Here is a 26,203-nt window from a genome sequence, read left to right on the forward strand (position 1 = left end):
GCAGAGGTGACATATTTCATCCGGGTCCAAATACCTGTGGTGGGAACGACTCGGTCGCCGCCTTCGCTGCAGAGGCGCGACAGCAGGCTGGTCTTTCCGGCGCCCGTCAGGCCGATGCACACCACATCGTACTCGGGTCTCGGCGGCGGCGGTCCTTTACAGCACAGTGCCCGGAAACACTGAAAGAAAAACAAACACGAGCGTCGATCTACTGGGATTCTTCGGCCCGACTGGGATAGCGATTAAGCGCATTTGAGAGCTCTGACGGACGGAAGAGTCTCGGGGGGCCTCCCGGCTGTCTTCAGGAGCTGGAGAAGGTGGCAGCTGATGTCAGCGTAAGCCAACTGTTGAACCTTCTGCTATCAGAGTAGCACCGACAACTTTTTCATATTGTGAGAGGCTGCGTGGAATTATTTGTGTGTGTGTGGCTACCCTGTCTGATTGGGCCCTTATGTCAACCAGAGGCAGACCTGACACTTAATGAATCACGCGTGGCCCAGGTCTTTTCGACCTGCTGTGAGACATTAAGCGGCAAATGCGGTGTGAACCGTGAATGAGATCTTTTTAACTTGTGTGGAAGGATCCACTTTTCCTTTTTCGCTAACCCGTCTGAGACACACACCGTGACTCTTAAGCATCTCCTATCGCATTTCAAGGTGGGTGGGGGGGAGTGGGGGGTCAAAACAAGGTAAGCTCACGGCTCTTGTCAGTTGATGACCCCGTTCCAGACGGCGCTATCCTGTTCAATCAAAGCTTGACGGGAAGGAAAACATGCGAGGCAGCGAGCGCATTCTCCAGGTGTGCTCGGGCATGTCATTAAAAACCTTAGCGAGTATAAAAACAAAAAAATTAAACAGACGAGACTCGGATGGTGCGCTTTGAACCCGAATCATCCCCAGACCGGTGTCGGGATGAGATCCAGTTCTCGGTTTCACGACACGACGGAGATGCCTCCAAAACAGAGCTGCCGGTTTGATAGAGATGTGGCGAATGTGCTTCAACAAAACCAGACGTTGACTGAGCGACCCGACCCCCCCCCCGACCGACTCCTCCGTGAACCCAGCGCTCCTCCTCCAGATAAATGGGAAGATCAGAAACATTTCCAGAAAACGTTTTTTTGCAACCTAGATGAGGTGTCTCTATTCTGACGGCTCTGCTCGGATGCTTTGGTCCGCAACACCACTTCCCAGGATGAAATCTCAGCCTCCGCAAAGACGGGCAAAAAGGTTCCAAACCGATATTGAGCGGAGCCAAACGTCTTACTTTCACGTACAGTGAAGATTGAGCTACTAAAGAAGCACGCATGCAGCCGGGGCTTGACCCCGGGGGTCCCCATGCACAGCGAGGTCACTGCGAACAAGAGAAATGGTAGCTCCAACCTCTGGCCCCGCTTTGACAGCGCCCAGATTGACGAGGGCCATCTTGGTCAAAAGGAGAAAAAGAAATACGAGCCGGGCTTCGACATTCGGGAGATGATGAAAGTGTTGTGCAAGTGTTGTAAGGCCCTTTTATTGATTGTCTCACGTCTGAATTGTGATTCCTTGAAAGGCCCGTCGAGACATTACCTCACCGTTGCCGTGAAAACTGATTGACTGGTCTTTATGGAAACAAGCGATTGCAAAATAGAAATAGCGCGGCGGCGGCCATCTTTGATCCCACCCCTTATCAAGGCTCTCCTAAAAAGAGAAGATTTGAATAACTGGCAGCGGACCAGAGCTTAAACAGAGTGAAGACAACTGCTGACGCGGCTTGGTTTGCGTCAAGGTCACGTCAGCTCGAGATTACACTCGCAACCATTACTTGAAATTCGGAAACGTTTGAAGCTTTTGACATTCCTGCCTGTTCTTTAAACTCTGCTAAAAAGGGCAGACAAGCCAAAACCTACGCAGAGGCTGACCTCAGACGACCGTTTGTCCATCTGCCCTTTTCGTGTTTGAGCCGTGGAAAATGCTCAGGGCGTTGTAAATACACACGGTCGGTCGGTCGGACATGAGAGGAGCCGGCGGGGCGGCCGGGCTGCTTTTAGAAAACCCCCTTTTGTATTTTTAGAGGTAATAAATGTAGGTTAGAGGGAAGCCGCTAGCGCCGCGAGCGGACCGCTTCACGTTTCACTCGGTGGCTACCGTTGGGACACCATAGGGCATCAAGTTGGACTGACTGAGATGAGATTTTGATGGGACATGTGATCAACTCAAAATAATGAAACATATAGGAGCAAAATAAATGCTGTTGAGGTAAATAATCATGAATTACGTTTCCATTTTTCGGATGTCAAACATTTGCCTTGACGACAGGTTTGGAAACATTCATCGAGTGGAGAGAAAGACATGCGAGAGACCAGCGCTTGCAAATCATCTCCACGAACTGGCTCCCGAGCCGATTTTTTTTTTCCTTTTCTTTTTTCAGGCGACATGTCGGGACAGCACTTGTGTGCAGGGCTCACTTGTGACCTTTGGAAATGACACTCCTTTATATGGGCGTCCACCCTGACAGAGGATTAGGGTGCATGTACGCAGTCGGAACACGGGCCGGGCCGGGATGGGATGGCTTGCAAAGCCAACAAGAGAAAGTGGAGGCATGCGAGAAAACGGACAGTCAATCGGGGATGGAAGGGAGAGGAGCAGGGGAGGGGAGGGGAGGGGAGGGGAGGGGTCGGTCGGGGCATTCATTCATCCTCATTCATCTTCTCCCGACTCCCCCCTTCAGTTGTTGTTATTTGCCTCTTTGAAGCTGGGTGGGGGGCTGCACGGTGGGATTCAGTACAGTGAGGGAAGGAAGAGGGTGCGTGAGTGCGTGAGTGCGTGCATGCGTGGGGCGCGTTTGCATGCCATTCTCATTAAGGGGCGAGAGAGACATGCAAGACACACGGAGCGGCAAACAGGACTCTTCCCATGCTTCGTTGATGCTGCGTCAATTACAAGTCTCCAATTAACATCTTTTTTTTTTTCTCCTAAATTCCATATGTGTTTCTAATTGTCATTACAACCGTTTTTTTTTTGCTGAACTGGCCCAACCACACCAGAATTTGTCAAAATCAGATTATTCGTTGGTCATTTGAATGAAAACGTTCACACGGGCGTCTTAAAGGAACCTAAAAAGTTGTTTAAGCATCTTAAAGACCGAGTGTTAACACATTTGAGAACACGCGGCACAAAGCAGGCAAAAAGCCAAATTCGAAATAAAACAGACAAAACGCACATTCGGTAACACCCTTGTCTGTAGGCGCTGGCGATGAAATTCAAGATTTACTACGCTTTAAAAATGATGGGCAACTAAGGACACTAAAACAGGTGCCAGTCATTACCCCCCACATCAGAAATAGATCCCTGTGCAAACACACAGACACGCACGCACGCACTAACACACACGCACGCGTAGACGAGAACCTTTTGGGGGGGGGGGGGGGGGGATACGAGACACTCTGCGCCTGAACAATGGCGCTTCCAGTGGTGTGGAACGACGCAATGAATGTAGAATATGTCCACTGTTTACTTGGATGGCTGAAAAGGTGATATCTCGGAGACGGAGTGGATTGAAATGACACACGCGGAGGAATAAGAAGACGACCCCGTCTGCAGCGGCTCGATATCCCGTCTGCATGGGGAAGCAGACCGTGTCTTACCTGGCTGGACAAAACAACCCACAACCCCCCTCCCACCAGCCTGTTTTAAAGCTGATTTTCTTGTCGCCATTTTGCAGGCACATGATGGATGCCCTCCCTTCTACGGAAGGAAGCCAGATCGTCTCTCGTCTGCTGCCCAATTCATTCGGCCCACTCACTCCACTTGTGTCTGTCTCTGTCTGGCCTTCATTTCAGAGCTTTCGACACTACTGCCCTGACGCTAAGGTGTCTGGACAAGGAGACAAGCTGGAACACACGCATACGCACATACACACGCAGAGCTACAGTGAAGTTAGAGCGCCCCCTGGCTTTTCTTCAGAGCGCAGAGCCATGCGGTGCTGAAATTCCATTTGAAATTGAATGAAAAGGGAATTGTGGGATGATCATGATTAGTAATGTGATGAGTAGTGTTTGTAGAATTTTTGAAAAAAGCATGAAATGTGCACTTTGTAAGAAAATAAGCAAAAAAAAAAAAAACTTTGATGACTAAAGTATAACATAACGTGCACAGTAATTTGGACATGTTTTTCACTCGTATCACAAGGTATTGCCAAATGGGACAGCGATCAATTTCTTTCTGGTTCCCATTCACAGGAAGTCCCATCGTTCTGCTACGACGTGGTTGCTTGGCATCATTATTATTTAGGAAGGGGGGGGGGGGGGGGTCGGGAGGTTTTTCCCACCGGCCGGGCCTGGCGACTTACATTCACTCGCTCTCTGTCCACCATCAATAAAGTGTCTGCTGCAGAACCTTGTCGTTCTGAGACACCACCAAGCTAGCACCCCCTTAAATCCCCAAGCTGCACAACACCAGCACCTCACCCCCCTACCAGCCCAACCCTTCACCCCAAAAAACACTCAAGCTTCATCACAGAGGATTAACCGGAAACCTTGACACAAGCCATTGTTACGGAGGTAGAAGGGGGCTTGTGTGCTTTTGCCACCCTGTGTGGCTCTTCTTTTTTTTTGCCTCCACTTAATATTGTGAGACCGGGGTACTCGCAGCACTCTCACTAACTTCACACACACGCACACACACACACACAACTGCAACTTCTCAACTACAGAATGAAATGAGAGTTGTTCTGAAGCCAAGAGATTGGTGCGTGAAAAGAAAGTGAAATGGAAGCGACGCATATCGAGGGGGCAAAAGTGCTGAGGATGAAGAATCTGTGTGTGTGTGTGTGTGTGTTAGGGGGTGGAGGGTGCTGTAAATCTTGATGTCACTGACAGGAAGACTGTTGCAGGCCATTACCATAAATCTGACAAACGCTAATTTGATGGGAGGCTGTATCTGTCTGCTAAAGGACCAGTCTAGACGCTCCTATTGAGGGGTCCTACAGCGTAGCCCTGTTTGTTCCCAACACCATCTGGATGTGGCACTAAGTGTCTGCTGTTATGGTTCACACACACACACACACACACACACGCAAACAAGTGTACAAAGCCAATAGCCGCCGCAAAGGCTTTGACATGTATATTGCCGAAACAATGCTGTGAATTTCGTGTAATTTGGCGACAGTTAATTCAGTGTGGCTTCGGGCAAACATTGAGACGACAGGTTAGCTTACCTGTGCGCAGATATATAAGATATAGCGTCAAAAACATCAGATCGTATTTTAATAGCGTGTGGAGGTAGATGTATGCTTCTCAAAATGTTTTGTAAAGGTGAAGGATTTTTCAATTTATTCTCAATGATGATCTAGGATATATGCAGGTTAATTGGACCTTCTGATTTCAATCGGTGGCTCTACCGATGCATGTAACCACGCCCTGATGGAAAAAATAAAAAAAAAATCGATGCTACCTTGTCTAGTCACTTTCTTATTGCTTACAAATCGTTCAATGTTTGAGCCGCTAAATTAAGACGACTTGCGACAGGCTCATCCGACGGCGTCACCCCCGTGGGGGAAATTTAAATAACACAGAGCTGGTGTTTTTGAGCTAACAAGCTAACGGCATGCTATGTTGTTTTAAGCCGTCTTGTTTTCAGCAATTCACCTTCAGGTGTGTGTAACAAATAAATTCACTTGACTGGTCCTTTAAAATAATCCAAAGCCCACGCAGCAGGTCAACGAGACCGCGGGGTCTTGAGGGGCCAGCGTTTCCACCCCGCCCGCCCCGCCCGCCACATTTATCTGTCTGGAGCCTACCTGGCAGCCGCTGTGTGTTTCTGCAAAAGTACATTAGGTAGACAATGACGGGCATTGAGGGGCCCACCCAAGGACTGCTTTCTCTTTTTGTACAAGAAAGCAGGAGGCTGAGGTGGTGGCATGGCAGCTGCATTCAAAGAGCAAAGACACCTTCACTCCGTGGGACATCCGGAGGGGGGGGGGGGAGAATGGAGGGGAGCCACGGGACACCATTATGGTATATAAATCTTGTAATTGGAAAGGGTGATTAGCTAGAGCGCATTAGCATATGGCGGCAAAAACTTTGGTTTGGTGGGCAAACTGTTGGGCAAAAAGATGTTTTTTCCATACCCATATAGAGGATCAAAGCTGGAGGGGCCCCCTTTTCAACGCCCAGAAAGCAGTGTGCGAGAACCGAGGGGGGTGCGGGGAGCCCCCCAGCTCAGAGACATTAAAAGGGCGGATGGGGTGCTCACTTGTCCCACTTACATCAGTTATAGCACATTTCCAGACGGCATCTTGAGATGACAAACTAAATTTTGATAAAAACAAACGTTCGGGCCCCCGCTCCAACTCAATCGAGTGTGGGAAAGTTTCTTGCTCTGGGACATTGTCATTAAATATGAAAGAGCCTGCCCCATCAACTATTTCTAGGCCCCTTTGCAAAAAAAAAAAAAAAAAAGAGCTGATGGGGACCGAGTGAACAATAAATCTGTTTTTATACATCGAGAAGAGCATTGAATGAATGGGACCCACAAACTGGGCAAGTCTTTCAAAGATCCTTGCGTTTGATTTTCAAAATAGAGGAAACTAATGTTTATCACAGTAACAAGGTCAGTCCGCACCAACCTGGAGTATCGTAGGACGAGTAAACAGGATACGATCAAATAATTTTCTCAGTGGGAAACGATGACAGAAGGAAAACTGTCCATCAGTCATTGCACTTTTGTTAAGATGATTGCAATAAATGTTTACCTAAGTTGCCAAAGTCATATTTGAAAAATCACAGTATTTTTAATTGTGGCATTCCCCAAGTTACTGCCACAATTAAAAAAAAAAAAGAAAAAATGTTTGCTAATTTTTTTTTTTTCTATAGAGCATAGGTGTCAAACCCAAGGCCCATGGGCCAGATAATACTAATACTAAAATTGTCTTTACTTTTAAAAAATAGAGATACTGCTAGCAATCTTTATTACCAATCATCTTTTCAAAAAATGTGAACAGTTTTTACTAGTCTGTGATTTCAAAACTAGTTATCAGTTTGTTGGGTAGCCTACAGTGTATATATAATATAAGGCCCTCCGAAGGGAACTGACTACGACAAAAATGATTTTGACACCCCTGGCTCCGCCCTAAAGGTCATAAGGTTGAATGGAGACAACTGGACTCCACAAATATTGTGGAAAAAATGACTGCTATCAGTCGAATGTGCCAGATATGGTGACCGTTCCACGATTTAAAAGCAATACAGGAGGTCCTCTCTTTCAAATCCTGTGGGAAAGCTTGCACGTGATTTGTGCCGCAGACAAAAACGCCACGAATAATGTTTGAATAACATCTCTGTTAAAAGCTTCCTTGCTAAAACAATAGCAGAAACTTTTTTTGGCTGCACTGTAAGCAATTAGGCAGACACAAACACCATTGATAGGAAACATAAGCGGCTATTTTTGAGGCTTTAAATGTGGATGCCAGCCATCCCCAAAGTATTTTGCTCTCTCGCAAAACACACGTCCGGGTGCGGTCGACACTCCGTTTGTGTTAGATTGCGGAGCATAACGATCATAATGGATGTGACAGTATGTGGGAAATCGGGAGGTCGTTTCAGAGTCTTTGTCGGAAAGCGAGCAGACACATTGTTTTAACCTTTGCCGGAGGAGCCTGTGTCCCATTCCCAGGGGCTGGCTGGCCGATGACTTCAATGGGCCTTCATTAAGCACAGTTAGTGTCAACAGTTAATTATGCAAATGAGGAGAGCCAGTAGGAGTCCGTGGCCTCACCCTTTCATTGCCTCCTCACATACACAAAATGCACCACCCACCATATCCCACATACGCGCCTTTCATACATGACTTTTGCTCCTCACTCACTCCTTGTCAAGAAGAATCCAAAACGTGTTATGGCGCCCGCCCATACATAAATGGAGGCCGACGAGGCCCCTGGGGTCTCCAGTGGCTTTTCTTGCCATCAAAGAACCTCCGGAAGATTCTCGCTGGGTGAGGCTGAAAGCTCTCCTCAGCGAGACCTGGCGTGTGGGAGGGCACGGGCGCTTCTCCGAAAACAAAAATGAGGGCAAAAAAGTGCATCCAAACAGTCAAGTGGGCATGACAGCCAAATTCGCCCTTTGTCTACTCGCAGCGTTGAATCCCTCTCCTCGTTGCATCTGGATCGGGTATTAGGCAACTGTTCCGGGGGCTCAGCTTCCCTTCAGCCCTCTGACGCATGAAGAAGCCGCATCGCATTTTTTTTTTTTTTTTTTTTTTTTTTTTTTTTTAGGGGAGAAGCTCCATTCATTTTCGGAATCATCCAGTTGTTGACTTGATTTTCCCACCGCTTTGTTCTAACAAACAATCGATTTACGTAATAGGAAAATGAGAACCAGATCGACACCTTCCAGATGTCCACGTAAGAACAACCGATGCAGTGATCCACGCAGAGATCACGGCGTGACATGTGCGAGGGCATTTTCCAATCACAACGTTTCACAACACCATCCGATGACCACGTGACCCCTCTAGCAGAGTGCTGTTGATGAACAAAGATGTTTTTCCAGACTTTTTTCAATATCCAGAGTATAGATTATACAAGCACAGAAGAAAAACAAAACAGCATTAATTTCTTTTCAATGATCATTTCAATGTGATCATCATTTGTGGTTTGTGGTCACAAAGGCGCTACTTTGCTTGATGTGATGCTTTCCCTGTATTGGGCTGCCACCTACTGGATGTTGCAGGAACATGTGCAGTTTAGGAGAGTTAACATATATGATTCAAGAAAAAAAAAAAAGAAAATCGTACTTTAAGTGTTGTGCTGATATTATGACGTGATAAAATACAGAAAGATGTTTGGGCACCAGGAAAAAGGTGCCAGCCAAGGTTGATGGACACATGAAAGTAGAGCAACAGTGGCTCGTCGGATACTTCATATCCGACAGTAAATGTTTCCCTCTGTGGGAAACAGAGGGTAACATTTACGGAGTTAAAATAGAGGAAGGAACAAAGGCCAACTGTGCCATGATCCGTCATACGGAAAATTGGGATGCGGCATAGTTCAACTTTCCCGGTCCGACCTCCGTATGATTGACGTGAAAAACAACATGTTCAGATTTTCTATGAGCTCAAATCATTGTCAGATGTCATCAAAAGGCTACATTGAAATAAAACCTAGCATAAAGTGGAGTCCAAAAGGCCATCTTGGTTTTTACACCCTATGATCATCTCAATTAAAGATCATGAGGCACTTTTGGAACGACTCAAATGTTGCACAAACGCTGAAATGCAAACGCTCTTTTTTTTATTATTATTAGTGCATGTATCTTTTGTAAAACACAGACGGCCGACACGTCATATCAAGATTTGGGCACACGAACGGCGCCAGATTTGGGTAAAAAGCACATTAAAGTGACCTCTAATGTGATCAAGTAAATGGAGTCCAGGCAAACAAGTGTTTATAATAAATGCTTGAATTGTTTCAACATGTTTTGGCCACTGTTCACAGAAACGTTTTTTTCTTTTTTTTTTAAGAGGTGCAAAGAGCTGCGTACAATAAAACTAGATTGTGATTTTACTGAAATGTGGGCCTCTTTGATGTGCCGGTTGCCACACATCCGTCCGTCTCAGATAACACGAAAACACTCCCCTTTGAATCTGCCATGAAGTGGCCACACGATTTTCCGATTTCACAAACAAACAAAACTCAGTCATATATATCTACTCGGGCAAGGAATCAATCAAATAGATGATGAGCTTGCAAGTAACAGAAACGTCTCATCACTATAGTTGACTTGCCTGATTTGACACCTAATGAGCAACTATTTGGCTCCACCCAGAGGACAAAAGAAATAATTCCACCCTTTACTCAAAAGGGGCCAAATTTACAGAAAATGGACGACATATTTTGCTGCTTGGATACAATAGTTGGGTTTCTAATTGTGAAATTAAATACTTAAATCAATCTGAAAAATCCAAATTAAGTCAATCTGAAAAATCCAAATCACAAAATAAATCTGGGAGCAAGCCATCCTGCATTTCCACTGAATAACTTCAAGATTTTCCACCCATGACATGATGAGAGCTGCTTTTGGCTGCGGTACAACAGCGTCATGCAAACATGCTTAAACAAATCAAATACGCACCATTGATAGACAACTAAACCTTTTAAGGAACGTGCCAGTAGAGGGCGCCATTGCTCTTTCTGTAACCCCGACAGAACGGCATCTTTATTGAAAATAGAGCTGTCAGGAATAGAAATTGGAGCATGATTGTCAAATTGGAGTCCCTTTGGTAATAACCTGCTGCAATTGCAGTGGTGGTATTTCCTAATGACTATGCAATGGCCCCAAATTCCATATTTGATTGAATTCAGTTTTTGGAGATTCTATTTCCATGTGTGGGTCAGATTAATGTGGATTAGATCTGAACCAAAATTTAATCTCATATTTGTGTGTGTCTGCCACAAATGAACATTAATCCATAATCCTCTGCTCCTCTAAATATAGCACAAATGGACTGAGTGTTTTTGACTTGACCACAAGAATTCCACAAAGTGCCGAATGCAGATTGGCTGTGCAAAAAAAAAAAAGGTCTTATTATTATGTTTACCCGATTCAATCAAACAGTATACATATATGAAGGCACTATCTGTTTGTTTATGCAAGCCAACTGTCACCCAAAAAGAAATAAATGCTATTCTTAAAGAAAGGAGTCCAATCTGATGCAAGACTGCAAAAAGGTCACAAGACTTCCGGCAATGGCTGGCGGCCAAAAAGAGCACAAATAAAAAAAAGCCCCAAGACTTGGATTACTATTGGACTCTTGGACCCGCTCGCTTATCACCATAATCTCTGGTTAAGCATATGACAAGACACTTCAGGCCCTGAGCTCGGTGGGAAAAAGAATTTTTTTGACGCCAATTCACATGTTAATGTGAGGACCAACTCATTTTATCCCAAAGGCGTTCAAACTGTGCCACGCGAATCATGCGAGTGACTCGCCGTGGCGATCCGTGACCCACCAAAAGGTCATCATTTTTGTTACAAGCTTAGCTTAATGACAGGCTAATGACTAGCATTGTTGCGTTGGGACCTTTCAAGCAATTGAATGGTGCAGCAACACATGTTAACAGAATATGCATTCTTTATCCTCTGTGAGGAGCGACTTACTGCATCTTCTGAGACGTCAATGCATATCGATACTTCGTTAATGAGGCTTAATATGGTCTTTGTGTCATTATTATATGATTTCATAAATTTCAATATTCTAAAGGGCTATTTTTGCTGACTAAAAAACAATTTTTAGTTCTTTAGACTGGAGTTTCTGACAATAGGACCAAGTGAGAAGATGACGTCCAGACGTCCGGCTAGCACCTCTCACTGGAGGTGTGGAAAGCTCAGCGACGACTCAAACATGTCGGGGAAGGAGTGTTAGCATCAAAGAGATGCGAGGCAGAGATGTATTTTAACATGTTTTCAGATATTGGACATATTGTCACATCCGTGTCACTCCTCGACAAAGCATTTTCGGAGTTATCGCTTTCTGGCTTATGACAATATCTGGAGCAAAATGTTTCCGTAAAGCGACAATCACCGAAGCAGACGTTTTACAACGAGCATTTCTACAAAATGACCTTCTAGAAACATTATTACGCTCGGTTGTTGGTTCATTAACACAAAGTGACGGCAATCGGCTTATCCGTTCAGATCGTTCCGTGTCACTTTGTCAGATTGCTCAAATGATCATCACGGAATATTTTGCGTACCGTTGTTGCTCAATTTAACACGTTACATTGTGGCGCCCCGGTTCCTGGTATACAAACTCCACAAAAGGCCGAGGCGATACGGCCCGCTTTTGTGAGCCGTCAAACAGGAAGTACTCCTTTTGTTTCCCCAAACAGGCTGACCAGAATTCCTTCCGAAAAAGCCGCCCTGACGCAACAAAACAAAGCAGTAAAGCTTGGCATTCAGGTTGAAGGAAACCAATACGAGATAGCAAGCGAGTGACCTTTTCAATCAACATTTTTGAGCGCGGCTCGCCCGGCTTGGCTGCTCCCATCCTGCTTTAGAAAAGGACGGAAGCAGGTTGCAAATATAAGGGCCGCTTTACAACTATGGCAATATAAACCCCAACCTAAAGACACCTTTGGATATTTGATGTGCACACTTCTGACACGTTCAAAGTTCATGTCATTCTACCCTAAGATAAAGTCTTATAATAAGATGAGGGGATTGCGGCAAATACCGATAAGGGAGCTGAAAATAGCACTTCCCGATTTGCTCCGCAGTAAACACAAGGTTGTTTGTCGTCCTTCTGAAACGCAATAGTGAGATGCAACGGAAAAAACAAGCTCTTGATAAAAACACAAAATGTTTAAAGTCAGTTTAACTTAGAAGGTCAGTGAGTAGAGTACAACAAGAAAGGGACTGTTTTGATAATACATTATGATGTCAAATATTTTTCATCCAATTAATCGATGGAATAATCCATAGGATAAAAGATTCGAAGGATATTTGATCGTTCTGTTTTATTTATAGGAGTAATTTTAAAGTGCATAAATCAGTAACACTGCCTGCAATATTGATGAACTCGCTGCTCGATTTGCTTACTTGGAGACAAATACGATATGAATTATCCCTCTCGTTTGATTACAATGACAAAACGTAGGATAGGATACGCATCGTAGAAAATGTCCTCATTTAACTTTGAGAAGCTCCAGCAGCTTAACGGCCGTAAGGTGACGCCGCCGCCGCCACGTGCAACTTCCGGGGTGAATTTTCGTTTTTATTGGGCCATTCCGCTTTGCACACTCCACTGGGTTTGTTTTTCAGGGAAGCCTTGAGATTGTCGGATTCCAGTAGGGAGGGTGCTGGGCTCATTTTCCAGCCCATTAATGGCATAATGAATTGACCGCCACGTGCCTAATAGGCACCCATTAACCCCTTAAGAATTGGACGAACTGGATGGAACGCTTTGGGTTTGAAATATCAAATGCAAAAGGGATTTTTTAGCCACAGCGGCTGTGAGAAATTCCACAGACAGAGCCCACTCGGAACAGAAGCAGCGGAGTGGGAAAGGCGTGTTAGTTTGACAGTTACACAAAGTAGTGAAAAATACTTTTAGCACGTCAACGTGACACTTTTGGAGTGAACGTTGTGACTGAGCCGCCTTGCAGATCAAACTGAAAAAGGAGAAGGCCAGACGTGCCCAAAATCTTGTTATGTCAACTTGCCAAGTCATAACAAGGATGTTTGATGGTCAAACAGCAAAGGTAACAATAATTACTAAAGACAGTAAAGATGTTTTTTTTTTTTTTTTTTTTTGTTCACCTCAATATTCAGTATAGACAGAGAGAAATGAAGTAGCACATAATCGGGAGGAAACAATCTGGAAAGGACTGAGGATGTCCAAAGTTTGGAAATGTGCCACACGTAAACACAAAGAGAAAACGTGCTATTTGTCAACTGCAACACACAATTTGCTGACACAAAAGCAAGTCGACAATCCCCGGCCGGCACAATGTAGTGGCGACGCTGTTAACCCGCAACTGACACCCGGCAACAGTTGGCCAGGTAACAAGCAGACACTAATTTCATCACAATCTCATTGACTGACACACACATCACTCACCAATCCTGACACACTCACAACGTGACACAACGTGAACAAAAATAATACCTGCGCGTTACGTTACTCTGACTTGGCAATCGCAAAACCCATTTCCATTCCACGACGGGACAATCACAATTAAAAAAAAACAACAACTGATAACGCAATCAGCACATCATCTACCAAACTGAGTCAAATCTAGCACCCCACCGAGAGGACGACTACAAGCGGCCTCGGAGGTTGTCAACTTTACCGAGCGCATCTGCCCACGCACACGACACGGAGAGAGGGCTCGGAATAATAAGGCAACGTTCGTCTGAGGGGAGGTGAGTCATGTGTGAGACGAGAGGTGCTACGAGGCTCGCGTTCAATTGAAATCGGTCCAATGATTTCTCGTTTTTATTTTTAAATGATTCTCCAGATCGATTGAAGGCACCGATGGAGAGCCAGTGGGCTATAGAAGACCCGTGGTGGCATTTCAAACCACTAAGGTTCCTCACCCTTGCTTTTGGGAATAACAGGAGCGAGCAGCTAGAAGCCAGCCAACATCTCCTGGTTCCTCCTCAGGCATACATGAAAGGCAGCAAACGCTCCATTCAGCAGCCAGAGTTGGCCTGCCTGCTTCAAAAAGCTAACATCCCCAAATTCACAACGAGCCAGGACGCCCGACATTACAAAATCCACCTGATGCGACAACCGTAGCTTTTTTAGAAATGTTTCTTACCCTGTAAAGTCCGATTCTGCACAAGGCAAGGGAGACCTGCATGTGCTCCGACATTGTGCTCAGCAACAGGCGTAACCCGCGGCAACAAGCCAAGCCTCCCTGAGTGAGTGAATGGATGGATACGGAGGGACGGACGGATGGATGGACGATGATCACGAGTCCGGCTGCCTGGTTGCCGGCTTGCCTTGTGTTTACTCGCCTTTTTCATTCATGACAAATACAAAATAAATAAAACGATCAGGAGGAACGGTGAGCGAGAGCTCGCCACGGAGATTAGGGGCTCGGTGACAACTAGAAATCCAGAATAAGAACACAAATTGGATTAGTCACCATTCCACACCCACGCACTCCATAATGTCCAACCTAGATGGATGTATTGGTTTGTGTGTGAGGAGGACAAAAGAAGACTGGAGCTTGCAGTGGGCGCGTGGGGACTCGAGAAGGTGCTGATTCAGCTCAGCCGTCAAGTCACAGCTATTGCCGACTTGTGAATGTTCACTATCGTCTCGTCCCATCACCACGGGAATACACGGGTGAGTCGTGATTGGTTGTGAACTGCCAACTGTCATTGTCAGTCGCCAGCAAGTGGCAAAATGGCCGCCCCCTCCGAGATGGAGCGAAACTTTGCAGCTTAACTCAAATTCCACAAACACAATATTAATCACAACGTCACGTTTTGACTTGTTGTGCGCACATACAACGTATTAATGTATCTTGTAAAGAAAATGTTGGGGTTGATTTTAAGAGTGCTCCACGTTATACACCCAAGTTTGTTTGTTTGTTTATCCTGCTATTGCTAAAACTGCTGTGACAAATAAATACATTGGAGGTTGACCTGACTGGTGGACCTTAGATGTTATCCTGAATTTAGTGGAGCAAAGCATTCCAGCAATTTATGGGCAGAGCATAAGATTTCACCTTGAAATACAAGGAGCAGTCATGTGGCTAAAATAAATCACCTCCGGAAAGCATTTAACTATCGTGCCGTGTTTTCTTCGTGGATGTTCAAAGTTAAACGGAGGCGTTATCCATTTACTGTAGTGTGCCTCAAATTGGGCTTGGATGGATTACTGAATGGCTTTATGGTTTAACTATCACGGGCAAAAAAGAAAAGACGAGTCAAAGGAAATCAAAAATTCCTAATGACAGTCTTTCTAGCTATCACTCCAATCACAAACTCTTAAGCGCTCTTATCTTATTTATTTTCTGCACGTTTTAAGAAGTACAGAAGGTTGTGGAGCAGATCAATAATGGGCTTCCATCTCTTTTTAAAATCATCGCCTGGGGACTGTGAGCATAAATAATGCGATGAAACGGCAGCGGTGTGAATCAAGCATGCAAACATTCCCGATTAGTCGTACTTCACACTGTCGTCGGTTGGCTCCCTCTCGCACTAGACAAGGGCTGCCAGGGTGTGTCGGGCCGCTCGGTGGACTTGGAATTTAGAAAAGCTGTATCGTGGCAACGGCTAGCAGCAAATGCCTCTCTGAAAACTGCAACATCGTGTGGCCCTTTTAATACTTTGCCCAGCAAAAATTCTAAATCCTCCATACAACAACACTTGGGATCTTACAACCATGACAGAAGAAAAATAAATAAATCAATCAATTAAATGTTTTTTTTTTCTTTCTTGTCGTTATTTTCAGTGTTCGCTATTGTGTATGTCGTATTTGACTAAAATGTATGTTTGAACACAAACAATTCTCAAATATATTAATTAAACACTAAACGTGAAATACAAAGCAATAGTATCTTGGCAGTGATTCTTGCGCGTACCACTAGAGGGAGCCTGAGAAGCACTTGAGCAGGGGTCTCAAACTCAATTTACGTGATGAATCTGGGACATACATATCATATATTCCACAAAAATGGGTTTTAATCAATTTAAAAAACATCTCAATCTTTATTATCAACAGTTGGGAACATTCAGTTCTTCCGGATATGAACGAGATTGGCAACAAGGTCTCTCTCCCTGGTACTTTGCATACTTCTCAACACATCTCATTGTGTAAAATCCGATTTTCTTCAAAACTGCCAATATTTGTCCTACAACTGACTGGCGACGAGTCAAGGATGTACCCCGCCTCTCGCCCAAAGTCTGCTGGGCTAGTCTCCAGCTCACCCGCAGCCAAAATGAGGACCAGCCTAATAGAAAAACGATGGATGGGCATCACAAAGATTTATATTGCTTGCATGTGAATCTGTCTCGAAGCTATCTGACAACAATGAGTGGCCAACATCCTCTGCATCTTCCCACCCTGAAGGATGACAACAACAATGTCTGTTATTATTTTCCTTGGTTTCCTGTCTATTGTTGCACTGTTTCAACAGATTCGGTGGAAGAGTGGTTTTCTCGAGACCCAGAGATTGTGGGTTCAATCCCCTGCCCTGTAATCCTTCTGAAGTTTCCTTGAGCAAGACACTTTAGCGAAATGGAAGCCAATTCACCATTTCCACGCATTTCTACTAGTGTTGTCACGAAACTAATTATGCACGTATCTCACTACACTGAGAAGAAATGTAAACAACAGATCACAAGGGGCTGGGTCGGGAGTTAGATCAAGATCCGATCTACAGCTCCCTTCAAATGCAGCATGCAGCATGGAGCAAACTAAAGCATGACCTGATACCTTGGAACACTTTTGACGCTGAACCCAGTAGTGAATGTTTTGGTTAGCTCATTAGCATAAGGACCCCCCCTGTGGTTCCAGCCAACATACTTGGGCGACCCCTCTTACAAACGACAGCAATGTCAAAAAAACACGTTATCATTACTACACGGGGGACAGAAAAGCAGCAATGGCACTCCATTTTGACACATGTACTCACCAGATAATCCATGTACAGCCGCTGTGCAGTTCCAGCAAGACGATCAGACTTTGAGGAAAATGTTCAAAATGTTGGAAAATGAGCTTCCAGGCAACACGTCGCCTTCCGACAAGCCACAGTGGGGTGTAAAAAAACAAACAGCCTTCAGTGGGCTAGCATTCAGGGCTTTGCTTCACCGTCTCCTCCGCTTGTAAGCACGCCGAAACTAGGCAGCGACGTCCCGGCTGGGTAACGCTAATCGATCTGAGGGCTTTTTCCTCACCTCGAGCACGCACTCGAGCTCACTCGCAGCTTTTTTTTTTTTTTTGTCCCGCACAGTAGAACGGTTGGATTGTTGCTCCGGTTGGTTGGTTGGTTGGCTTGATGAGGAAATCGACTCAACCTCTGTGGTGACGTCACGGAGCGTGATCACGTGATCAACCACATGGCGACGATATTGTGATTTGATAGGAAAGCAAAAGAAAGAATTCCCCAAAATTTTTTAAATAATTTTATTTATTTGTACTCAAAAAATGGTTACTAGCACATGTAAGTGTAATGTGAGTATGAGCTGAACGAAACAATACAATTAAAATAATTTATCTCCGGTGAACTTTGACGTCATACTGTACCCACCCAGGTTGGAAGATGACATCTAAAGTACTTTGACAGACAGTACAAAGTCCATGTAATGGTAAAATGGGCTGACACTGTCGCATTTCTACCTTTGGTACTCAAAACGCTTCTCTTGTTTCTTCCCCCGAGTTTTTTCATCATTTAGTGACGAATCATTTACCTTTGATGTATAATTAAAAAGCGGGCTAACAATATATATAATCATTTAATGATTGTAGTCGTGATAAGTAGAAATGTGTGATGTATGCGGTGGTAGTAAATACAACGAATGCAAAATTACAAATAGCCACAAGATGGCAGTGTCTATCTGAGGTATGCCACTACGCGAACCCTTGGAACGGTTACCTCATTGTTTTTAGACATTATACACGTTATCAGCATTATTGACATTCTTGTCTTTTAGCAAATCTTACCTATGATTAAGTAGATATATTAAACTTATTTGCCCTGTACGAGCCTTACAAAATGTTGGACAAATGAATAAATAATATTTTAAGGACATTAAAGAAGGCTCAACGGACTTGGAGGGGGTCGCCAATATTTGTCATAAAGAATATTTTTTATAAAGGATGATATTCTGTTTTTGGTGGCAGAAACGCTTTTGATGTGGCGGGGGTGATTGATTGTTGCTGTCTTGTGGCGTGAGTGGGCTCACAGCTCCGCCTTCGATTACACAGCCTGGATGACTTGCTGTTGCTGAGCAGCGCCACCGCCAGCGCGGGCGCCAGCTCCAAGCAGGCAGCAGGCAGCAGGCAGCGTCCGAAGAGGATCGAACGCAGTACGGAGGCGAGGAGCAGCCAACCCTCGGGAGACCAAAACGCTTATTTTACTGTACAGTCTTTGTGGCTAAGAAGGGTGCATGGCGTTTTAAGAAGCGTGAATACAGACTTGGACTTGATTCGTGGTGGGCTGAAAGGGGGAGCTCGCTCCTCGCTGAGACTGCCCGCTGCGCTGCTCTCTAACCCCACGGGCTCCGGCCAGCCGCTCGGATCGCAACCCGCCGCCCCCTTCTACTGCTCGCCCTGCTTCATTCCGACCATGGCGGCGCCCCTCCAGGCCAGGGCCATTTACGACTTTAACTCGGAGAATCCCGGTGAGGTGTCGGTGCGCGAGAACGAGATCGTAAGTTTATACAGCGAGCAGGACATCGATGGCTGGCTGGAGGGCACGAATAGTAAAGGCGAGAGGGGGCTCTTCCCAGCCTCCTATGTGGAGATTCTGCGGGGGAACAATAACAACACGTCCGTCGATACGCAACCCGAGTCCCGCTACGCCAACGTGCCATCATCCATGGCGATAGTGGACCATTCCTTCCCGCGCCCCGAGCAGCAGCAGATCAACCAGCAGCAGCAGCAGCCCAGCCCAGGCAGCGAGGATGACTGGGATGACGACTGGGATGACAGCTCCACTGTGGCGGACGAGCCGGGCACCGCTGGAAGCAGATACCGGGACTTTGAAAGCAACGGGGCGTCCACCTACAGGTTGTCCACATCCTCCATGGCGAGAGGTCAGCACCCCAAGAGCTCGGCGACAGTGAGCCGGAACCTGAACCGCTTCTCCACCTTTGTCAAGTCCGGAGGCGAGGCTTTCGTGCTGGGCGAGGCGGCGGGTTTCGTGAAGGACGGGGATAAGATCTGCGTGGTGATGGGCCCGCACGGTCCCCAGTGGCAGGAGAACCCGTACCCGTTCACCTGCACCATAGACGACCCCACCAAGCAGACCAAGTTCAAAGGGATGAAGTCGTACATGTCGTACAAGCTGACGCCCACGCACACCCAGGAGCAGGTGAACCGGCGCTACAAGCACTTCGACTGGCTATACGCCCGGCTGGTGGAGAAGTTCCCCGTCATTTCGGTGCCACACATCCCGGAGAAGCAAGCCACGGGGCGCTTTGAGGAGGACTTCATCTCCAAGAGGCGGAAGGGCCTCATCTGGTGGATGAACCACATGACCAGCCACCCGGTGCTGGCACGCTGCGACGTCTTCCAGCACTTTCTCACCTGCAGCACGGACGACAAGGCCTGGAAGATAGGCAAGAGGAAGGCCGAGAAGGACGAGATGGTGGGCGCCAACTTCTTCCTCACCATCAGCAAGCCGGCGGCGCCGCTCGACTTCCAGGAAGTGGAGAGCAAGATCGACGGCTTCAAGGCCTTCACCAAGAGGATGGACGACAGCGCCCTGCAACTGAACGCCACCGTGGGCGAGTTTGCCCGCAAGCAGATAAGCGGCTTCCGGAAGGAGTACCACAAAATGGGTGTCTCCTTCAAGGTCCTCGGCCAGTCCTTTGAGATGGACCAGCAGGTCTACTCGGCCGAACTCAACCAGGCCATCTCCTTCACGGGCGATGCCTTTGAATCCATCGGGGATTACTTTGCAGAGCAGCCCAACAAGGATCTGGATCCTATCATGGACCTGTTAGCGCTTTATCAGGGACACTTGGCCAACTACCCGGACATCATCCACGTCCAGAAAGGTAACACACTACAAATAATTATCATGCATTGCTTGTCTTCACTCTGTTGCTTGAAGGCTTATAGAACTATAACACACATGCTATTTAGAATTAGCATGAAGCTAGCACACCAAAAGGCAAAATTATGTGATTTGGCTTTCAATGACATAAAATGTCGTTTTCTTTCATGTTTTGTATGATGGTAAACTTCAGCTGGGAGTGGCACGAAACAGCTGAAAGACTCTTATTGCACAATTTGAACGTAAAGTCACTTTTCTCCCCAGGCAGTAGTACTTGGAGCTTTCACATATGCTCATTGATGCGTTCCAACCATTGCACAGAAAGTGGCTGGAGGTCAACAACCCACAAGAAGTGAACCCTCGCTTGTTCTCATTCCGTGGTCGCGTTGTGAGAGGAGGCATTGTTTGCCGAAGACACAATGACACGCAGTTTGTCGAGGAGGATGTACGCGGCGCTTCTTGCAATAAAGCCACAATTGCTTGCTTCTGACGACAGGAAGGCCTTACTTACACAAATCCCCCGCTGGCCACACACACATTACCTTAAGTAAGTACGTGGCTGCTTTTGCAACGTGGTTAATGTGCTGCAGCATATTTACATCTTGCAGCCATCACTGGGGAAAACATGGTGTCGAACCTAAGAGGATAATGTGAAGTAATCCCATGTTCCATCCATGCCTCACTTTAGATAAATACGACGACCGGATGAGACATTAATCATTCGGTTTGCACGTTGAGCTGCTACAATTCTGCTGCGTCTCCAACGTGTAAACATTTCAACATGTGAAACTAAAATTGAGCAAGAATGGAAGCAGACAGGCAAGAACAAAAATAAATCAAGATGGACGCCTACAACATTGTGGAGTCATCACATCAAAGCGAGACTGTAACTTGCAACAGCTGCAGACATTTCGTTTTGTGAAAAGTAATTCATTTGTCAAGTTTGTTTTTTTCAAGCGTGGAGGAGGGTCTCACGCATTCCTAATGTCCTTTGGCCTGGCCTAGCAAAAATTCCAAAGTAACATGGTTAAATGTCCGTTTTGACAATAAGCAGCCATTATTCGTCACATGACCTCACGTTGGTCGGTGACTCAGGCCCGCATGCTGACTGCTGCGACAACTCATCGCAAATAAGTCAAACATTAAAATGACAGCTGTTTTCAAATCTCGAACAACAACATCGTTAGCTGTTTGGAGTCATTCGAAGTGCTATTTCCTCTACAACCACAGGAGCTTCCTGGCTGCTTTCCTTTCAGTTTATCGACCCACGTGAAACAACGCTGACATTTGTACCACGCGCTTCGTTGTAAACGGAAATGAAAGCCACACCAGACAATATGCGGCCACTTCAGTGAGGGAATAAAACAAGGCTCACTGAACGTCAATATTGATTGCAACCTCTGCAGGAAGTCCATTAGATATTAGCTTGAGGGGTGGCTCGCACATGACATTAGTCCTTATTAGGTTTCTGAAATCGTGCTTTGTTATTTGTTTTTGATCCTGCATCTGCTATGGAATAAAGATTCCAAATAGTCCTTCGTTGCTCTTCTGGTTCCAAATGTGCCTGCAGTGAGGACTTATTTGCAGCTAAAAATAAAAACGCTTTGACCACTGAGAAACCTCAAAAGTGATCAAGATTACATTTGAGCAGCTAATTTGACATGAAATTTATTTTTGGGACTCATTTGCGTTATCAGCAAAGTGAGAAAACAATTCCTGTCGCCAGGCGTCAAATGTGTCGCTAAGTGTAATACGGATTGTTTCTCAGGTCGCTCACCCAACTAGCTGAGTATTACGTAAGAAGGGATTACATCAAATCAGCCCCGGGGGGGGGGTTAGTCCCCAGGGACTACTCGTAATGGGCTAAAATTGAGCAAATTTGTCTTTTTATTTACTCCAACTGATTTCGGGACATTTTCAAGCCTAGTTTGGCCAACAGGATGCCTGACACAGCAATGTTTGAAAGGAAATGGCTCCACTTTTCAATTTGGTGTGAAAATGCAAGGTTGCGAAGCATCGTGACTCAATCTGCTCACACCGCAAGAACTCGTGGACGGAAATCTTCCCACTTGTGTGGAAAAAGATTTCTAGGTGATGACTTGGTGTGCGGACTGACATCATTATTCAAATTGAAGCGGTGCTGATGTTTTGCCCTTGAAATAGCGGCGGGTGGAGAACATTTCCTTAAATGGCGCTTTCACCATCCTTTCGAGTGTGTGTGTGTGTGTGTGTGTGTGTGTGTGTGTGTGTGTGTGTGTGTGTGTGTGTGTGTGTGTGTGTGTGTGTGTGTGTGTGTGTGTGTGTGTGTGTGTGTGTGTGTGTGTGTGTGAGACGCAAAATTGGACATTAACTTCCAGACTGTAGTTGCAAAGTACAGAAAGTGTATTAAGTTTGTTGCACCTTGGAGGTGCAGAACTTTGGTTAAACATTAGCAATCTGTGAGCAATGAGTTATCTATTCAAGACAAATAAAATCCTCCAATGCTATTAAATTCCAAGGTTCCTCTTAGAAAGTGCCTGTTGCTGACCAAAACAGCAGCACCCACCCACCAGCCTCCCAGTTTGATTTAAATCTTTGACCAGTTTTTTATCTTGATACCTTCATGCAGGCGCTCTTACCAAGGTGAAGGAGAGTCAGCGTCACGTGGAGGAGGGCAAGATGGAGGCAGCGCAGGCAGAGGGCATCACGGAGCGCTGCAACATCATCTCGTGCGCCACGCTGGCTGAGATCCAGCACTTCCACCAGACCCGCGTGCGCGACTTCCGGGCGCAAATGCAGCACTTCCTGACGCAGCAGATGGACTTCTTCCGCAAGATCACCACCACGCTGGAAGAGGCGCTGCACAAGTACGATTAATGGCCAGATGCTGGCGAAGGAGGCTGGGAGGACCAATGGGTTTAGTTTGGGATGTTTGGTGGATGTGACACCCCGTTTGGGCACCCCTGATATTATGCAAGTCTTCTGAAATTGTCACCATTCAATTTGACTTCTTTTGTTTTTCAGCCTTACTTTTTACCAGACTACTGCAGCTCACTCAGACAAAATTGTTTACGTGTCCTCTCAATGTGCCTTCTCCTTTTGTCACGAAAGTTTTATCTCTTGTACATGTTGAAATTTTATTTGTTTCTACTAAAGTATTTCGCTGAAAATTGAATTGATATCAGGATGTTTTATTATCTGATGCATCTCAGTAAATGATATTTTATTTTGTTTCAATTGAATTTCAGCAGTGGCCCCTCTAGATACACTGAATTATTTCACAATTTTTGAATTTTTATGATCAATGAAATCTAAATAATAAATGAGTTTTTGAATAAGTGAAATACATCAACTTTTTTTTACCATATTCTAATTGAGATGCATTACATTTAACATTTTTTGTTTTCGAAAAAAATGTCAAAGCGTATAAGGGGCTCTGTGTATTTGATAGCTGATGACAATTAGCATTACTAGTAGCCTATGTGATTTATCACCTAGCTCATGCTAAATTAAAATCGAGCCAGTGTGTATTTAGTTTTATAAAAATAAATAATACTTTTTGGTGTATCCTGTCAGATGGGGGATGGAACTGGCAACCCCTGGGGATGGAACTGGCAACCCCAATTTCCCTTTCCTGCGTGCACATGATGGCCTGAGGCCTCTTTTTCTCCTGTGTGTGCTGCCAACACCGTAGGAAATGGGTGTTCTGGTTTTGCAGCTTCTCCAGCTCCTGCTAGGCTTGTTTGAGAAACGCAATGCATGCTGGGACATTTGCTCTCACGTCTGTCTTGTTTTTGATCATTTGTGCTTTGGGATTTTGAAAGACTCAGAAGCCTTCTTACCTGCGAATATGTTCTTGGAGCTGGCAACTGGTCCAGGGTCCCGTCAGCTAGGATCATCTCCAGCTCCCCCATGAACCTAAATGAGCCATAAAATAAGAATGGATGGATAATCATGATATAGTCTAATCCAAAAATGTAGTTACACTTTTCAAACAGTAGGGGCAGTCCATTAATTTGCCGTGGCGTTTACGGAGGAGAAGTTCAGAGATGGAGTGAAGTCGTATTTCTCATCTTTCGTGAAGTGAAAATAGATTAAATGGAGGTTTGGACTAACCTCAAATCTGAAGGAAACCACAATAGATGTCAGCAATAGATAATTAATCCAGTTATTATGGCAGCCATAAAACTATAAATCAGCCTTCTCCAAAAAGTGGAGTTAGCCCACTGGAGTTCTCAGTGGCAACTGGCAACCAGTCCAGGGTGTAACCTGCTACTTGCTCTCCATCTTGGATGGATGGAAAGATGTCTGGCGTTTCAATGGCTGGCACCGAGAAGCAGCATAGTAGCTAATCAATGTCACCACATGACGTCCTCTTGCTTCCCAACAAAACCTCTTCTTCTGCACCTCACTCAATCACAGCCTACATCACGTCAAGGTTACGTCATTACTAACTTCCCTCAGCGGATTCAAGTCTGTACTCCGGGACCAGAAAATTCCCCCGAGGGCCACCACAAAATATTTCATCCCGCTTACTCCTCCGTCACTCAGACCGGAAGTGAGAAGACTTTCTCTTATGAAAGGAAACGGTTTGTTTAGGATGGCTGTGCCACATTTCAAGTGGGGGTGTGATTGTGGGAAAGCACCCAAATGTGTTTGGCAAGCTTAGGAAAACGTTTTTCTCCATTTCGAGACCACGTTAGGCTTATTCATAGAAGGGCAGCTAAATGGGAGTTATCTTATTTTAGTACATGAGCTACTATTTAGCTCTGGGCCACACAGATAGATATTTTTAAAAACTTGTCAAAGGTCATTTTGCTTATCTGCTGTTGTTTGATGACATGATGACAGCTGGCTTGTTATCAGCGAGGACGGACGGAGGTGTTGGAAGTGGAGCCGTATTGTCATGGTTTCCGTCAACATGGGACTATTAACATATGAAGCTGACTTGACATTGCATCTTTTCATATCCTCTTTTAAAGCTGATTTAACTACTAATCTTTTTTTTTTTTACTATTTCTCCTTTCCAAGTGTAAATGACCTCATCCTTGTGGCCTCACACAAGCAGGAAGTAAGATTGGACAAACACGTGGGCACGTTCTGCACGCTCCCATGAGATCATTCACCAACCTCAGCACAACAACACCCTTTTCTGAAAACTTTACCCAGAATATCCACTCAAGCATAAAAGTAAGACTTTTGAGGAACCTAGAAAAAGAGGAAGCATTTTAAAATTAGATAGAACCAGAATTGCAGGTGTGGGATTCATGACACTTCTTTGAAATGTCTTAACTCTTGTCTCGCCTCATCAGTAGCCAATGGCACTAATATTAATCGCTCTATGAATTCATAGAATTTTTCAGAGGATAAAAAATAAAGTAGATATAAGGCTGAGTAACATTATATTGTCTGTCTACGCTGCTTGTTCAAATATCTGCTGTTTAAATGGTTATTTAACAGATGCTAATCTGTCTGTCAATGTTAGCATTAGCTATAAGCTAACAGCTAAACTGCTATTAAATTACATGAGTAATTCAGTTTTAATTTGACAGCAATTTTTTCACAAATTTAAAACAAATTCAAACCTCTTTCTACAAATAATAATTACGTGTTTTTACTCAAATTTGAAGTTTCTACTTACAAGTCAATGCAAACAAAATCAGGGTGATGGCAGCTTGCATCTGGAAAAACTCGGGTCACTCAAGGCAACACTAATTTGGATGAATAAAAATGGTTAAGCTTATTGTTACAAAACCAATTACTGAGGAACACAATTGGGTCTGTGTAGCGTTTCATATTTGGATTCCTGTGTGTTGTTTTTGTTTTGGCTAACCAGCAATGCATCATGGGAAAATTGTCCTGTCCTGTACCTGGCAGAAGCTTCTGGAATTTTTGGAACACTGCAGTGCAGCTTTTGTTTTTACAGCCCTCACACAGGAAGCTCTCGCTCTCTCGCTGGTGAGGGCCTCATTCATGTAGACTGACAAAACGCTGACTGACCCCCCCACCGAAA

At 45.2% G+C, this 26,203-nt stretch overlaps 2 protein-coding genes and 1 long non-coding RNA gene across 3 annotated transcripts in view; 1 reads left to right on the forward strand and 2 right to left on the reverse strand.

Moving 5' to 3' along the window:
- The window catches only part of LOC125994202 (ADP-ribosylation factor-like protein 15), a 47,038-nt gene extending 29,539 nt beyond the window's left edge, over nucleotides 1–17,499 (reverse strand). The window contains exons 1-2 of the mRNA XM_049763438.2: nucleotides 17,125–17,499; nucleotides 35–179 (exon numbers count right to left, since the gene is read on the reverse strand). Of these exons, the coding sequence (XP_049619395.1) occupies nucleotides 35–179; nucleotides 17,125–17,136 (157 nt within the window). The 5' untranslated portion in view covers nucleotides 17,137–17,499. The remainder of the gene's footprint in view (nucleotides 1–34; nucleotides 180–17,124) is intronic.
- A 937-nt stretch (nucleotides 17,500–18,436) lies between these two features.
- On the forward strand, nucleotides 18,437–23,534 carry snx18a (sorting nexin 18a). The gene is made up of 2 exons (XM_049763213.2): nucleotides 18,437–20,212; nucleotides 22,820–23,534. The coding sequence occupies exons 1-2, from the start codon at nucleotides 18,778–18,780 to the stop codon at nucleotides 23,065–23,067; spliced, it is 1,683 nt and encodes a 560-aa protein (XP_049619170.1). The 5' UTR covers nucleotides 18,437–18,777; the 3' UTR covers nucleotides 23,068–23,534.
- LOC125994226 (uncharacterized) lies at nucleotides 22,081–26,203 on the reverse strand. The gene is made up of 3 exons (XR_007490533.2): nucleotides 25,832–26,203; nucleotides 24,033–24,108; nucleotides 22,081–23,049 (listed from the first exon to the last, which is right to left on the reverse strand). It is a non-coding gene; the product is annotated as an uncharacterized lncRNA (long non-coding RNA).

Source organism: Syngnathus scovelli, chromosome 3 (assembly GCF_024217435.2).
Source record: "Syngnathus scovelli strain Florida chromosome 3, RoL_Ssco_1.2, whole genome shotgun sequence".
NCBI classification, from domain to species: domain Eukaryota; kingdom Metazoa; phylum Chordata; class Actinopteri; order Syngnathiformes; family Syngnathidae; genus Syngnathus; species Syngnathus scovelli.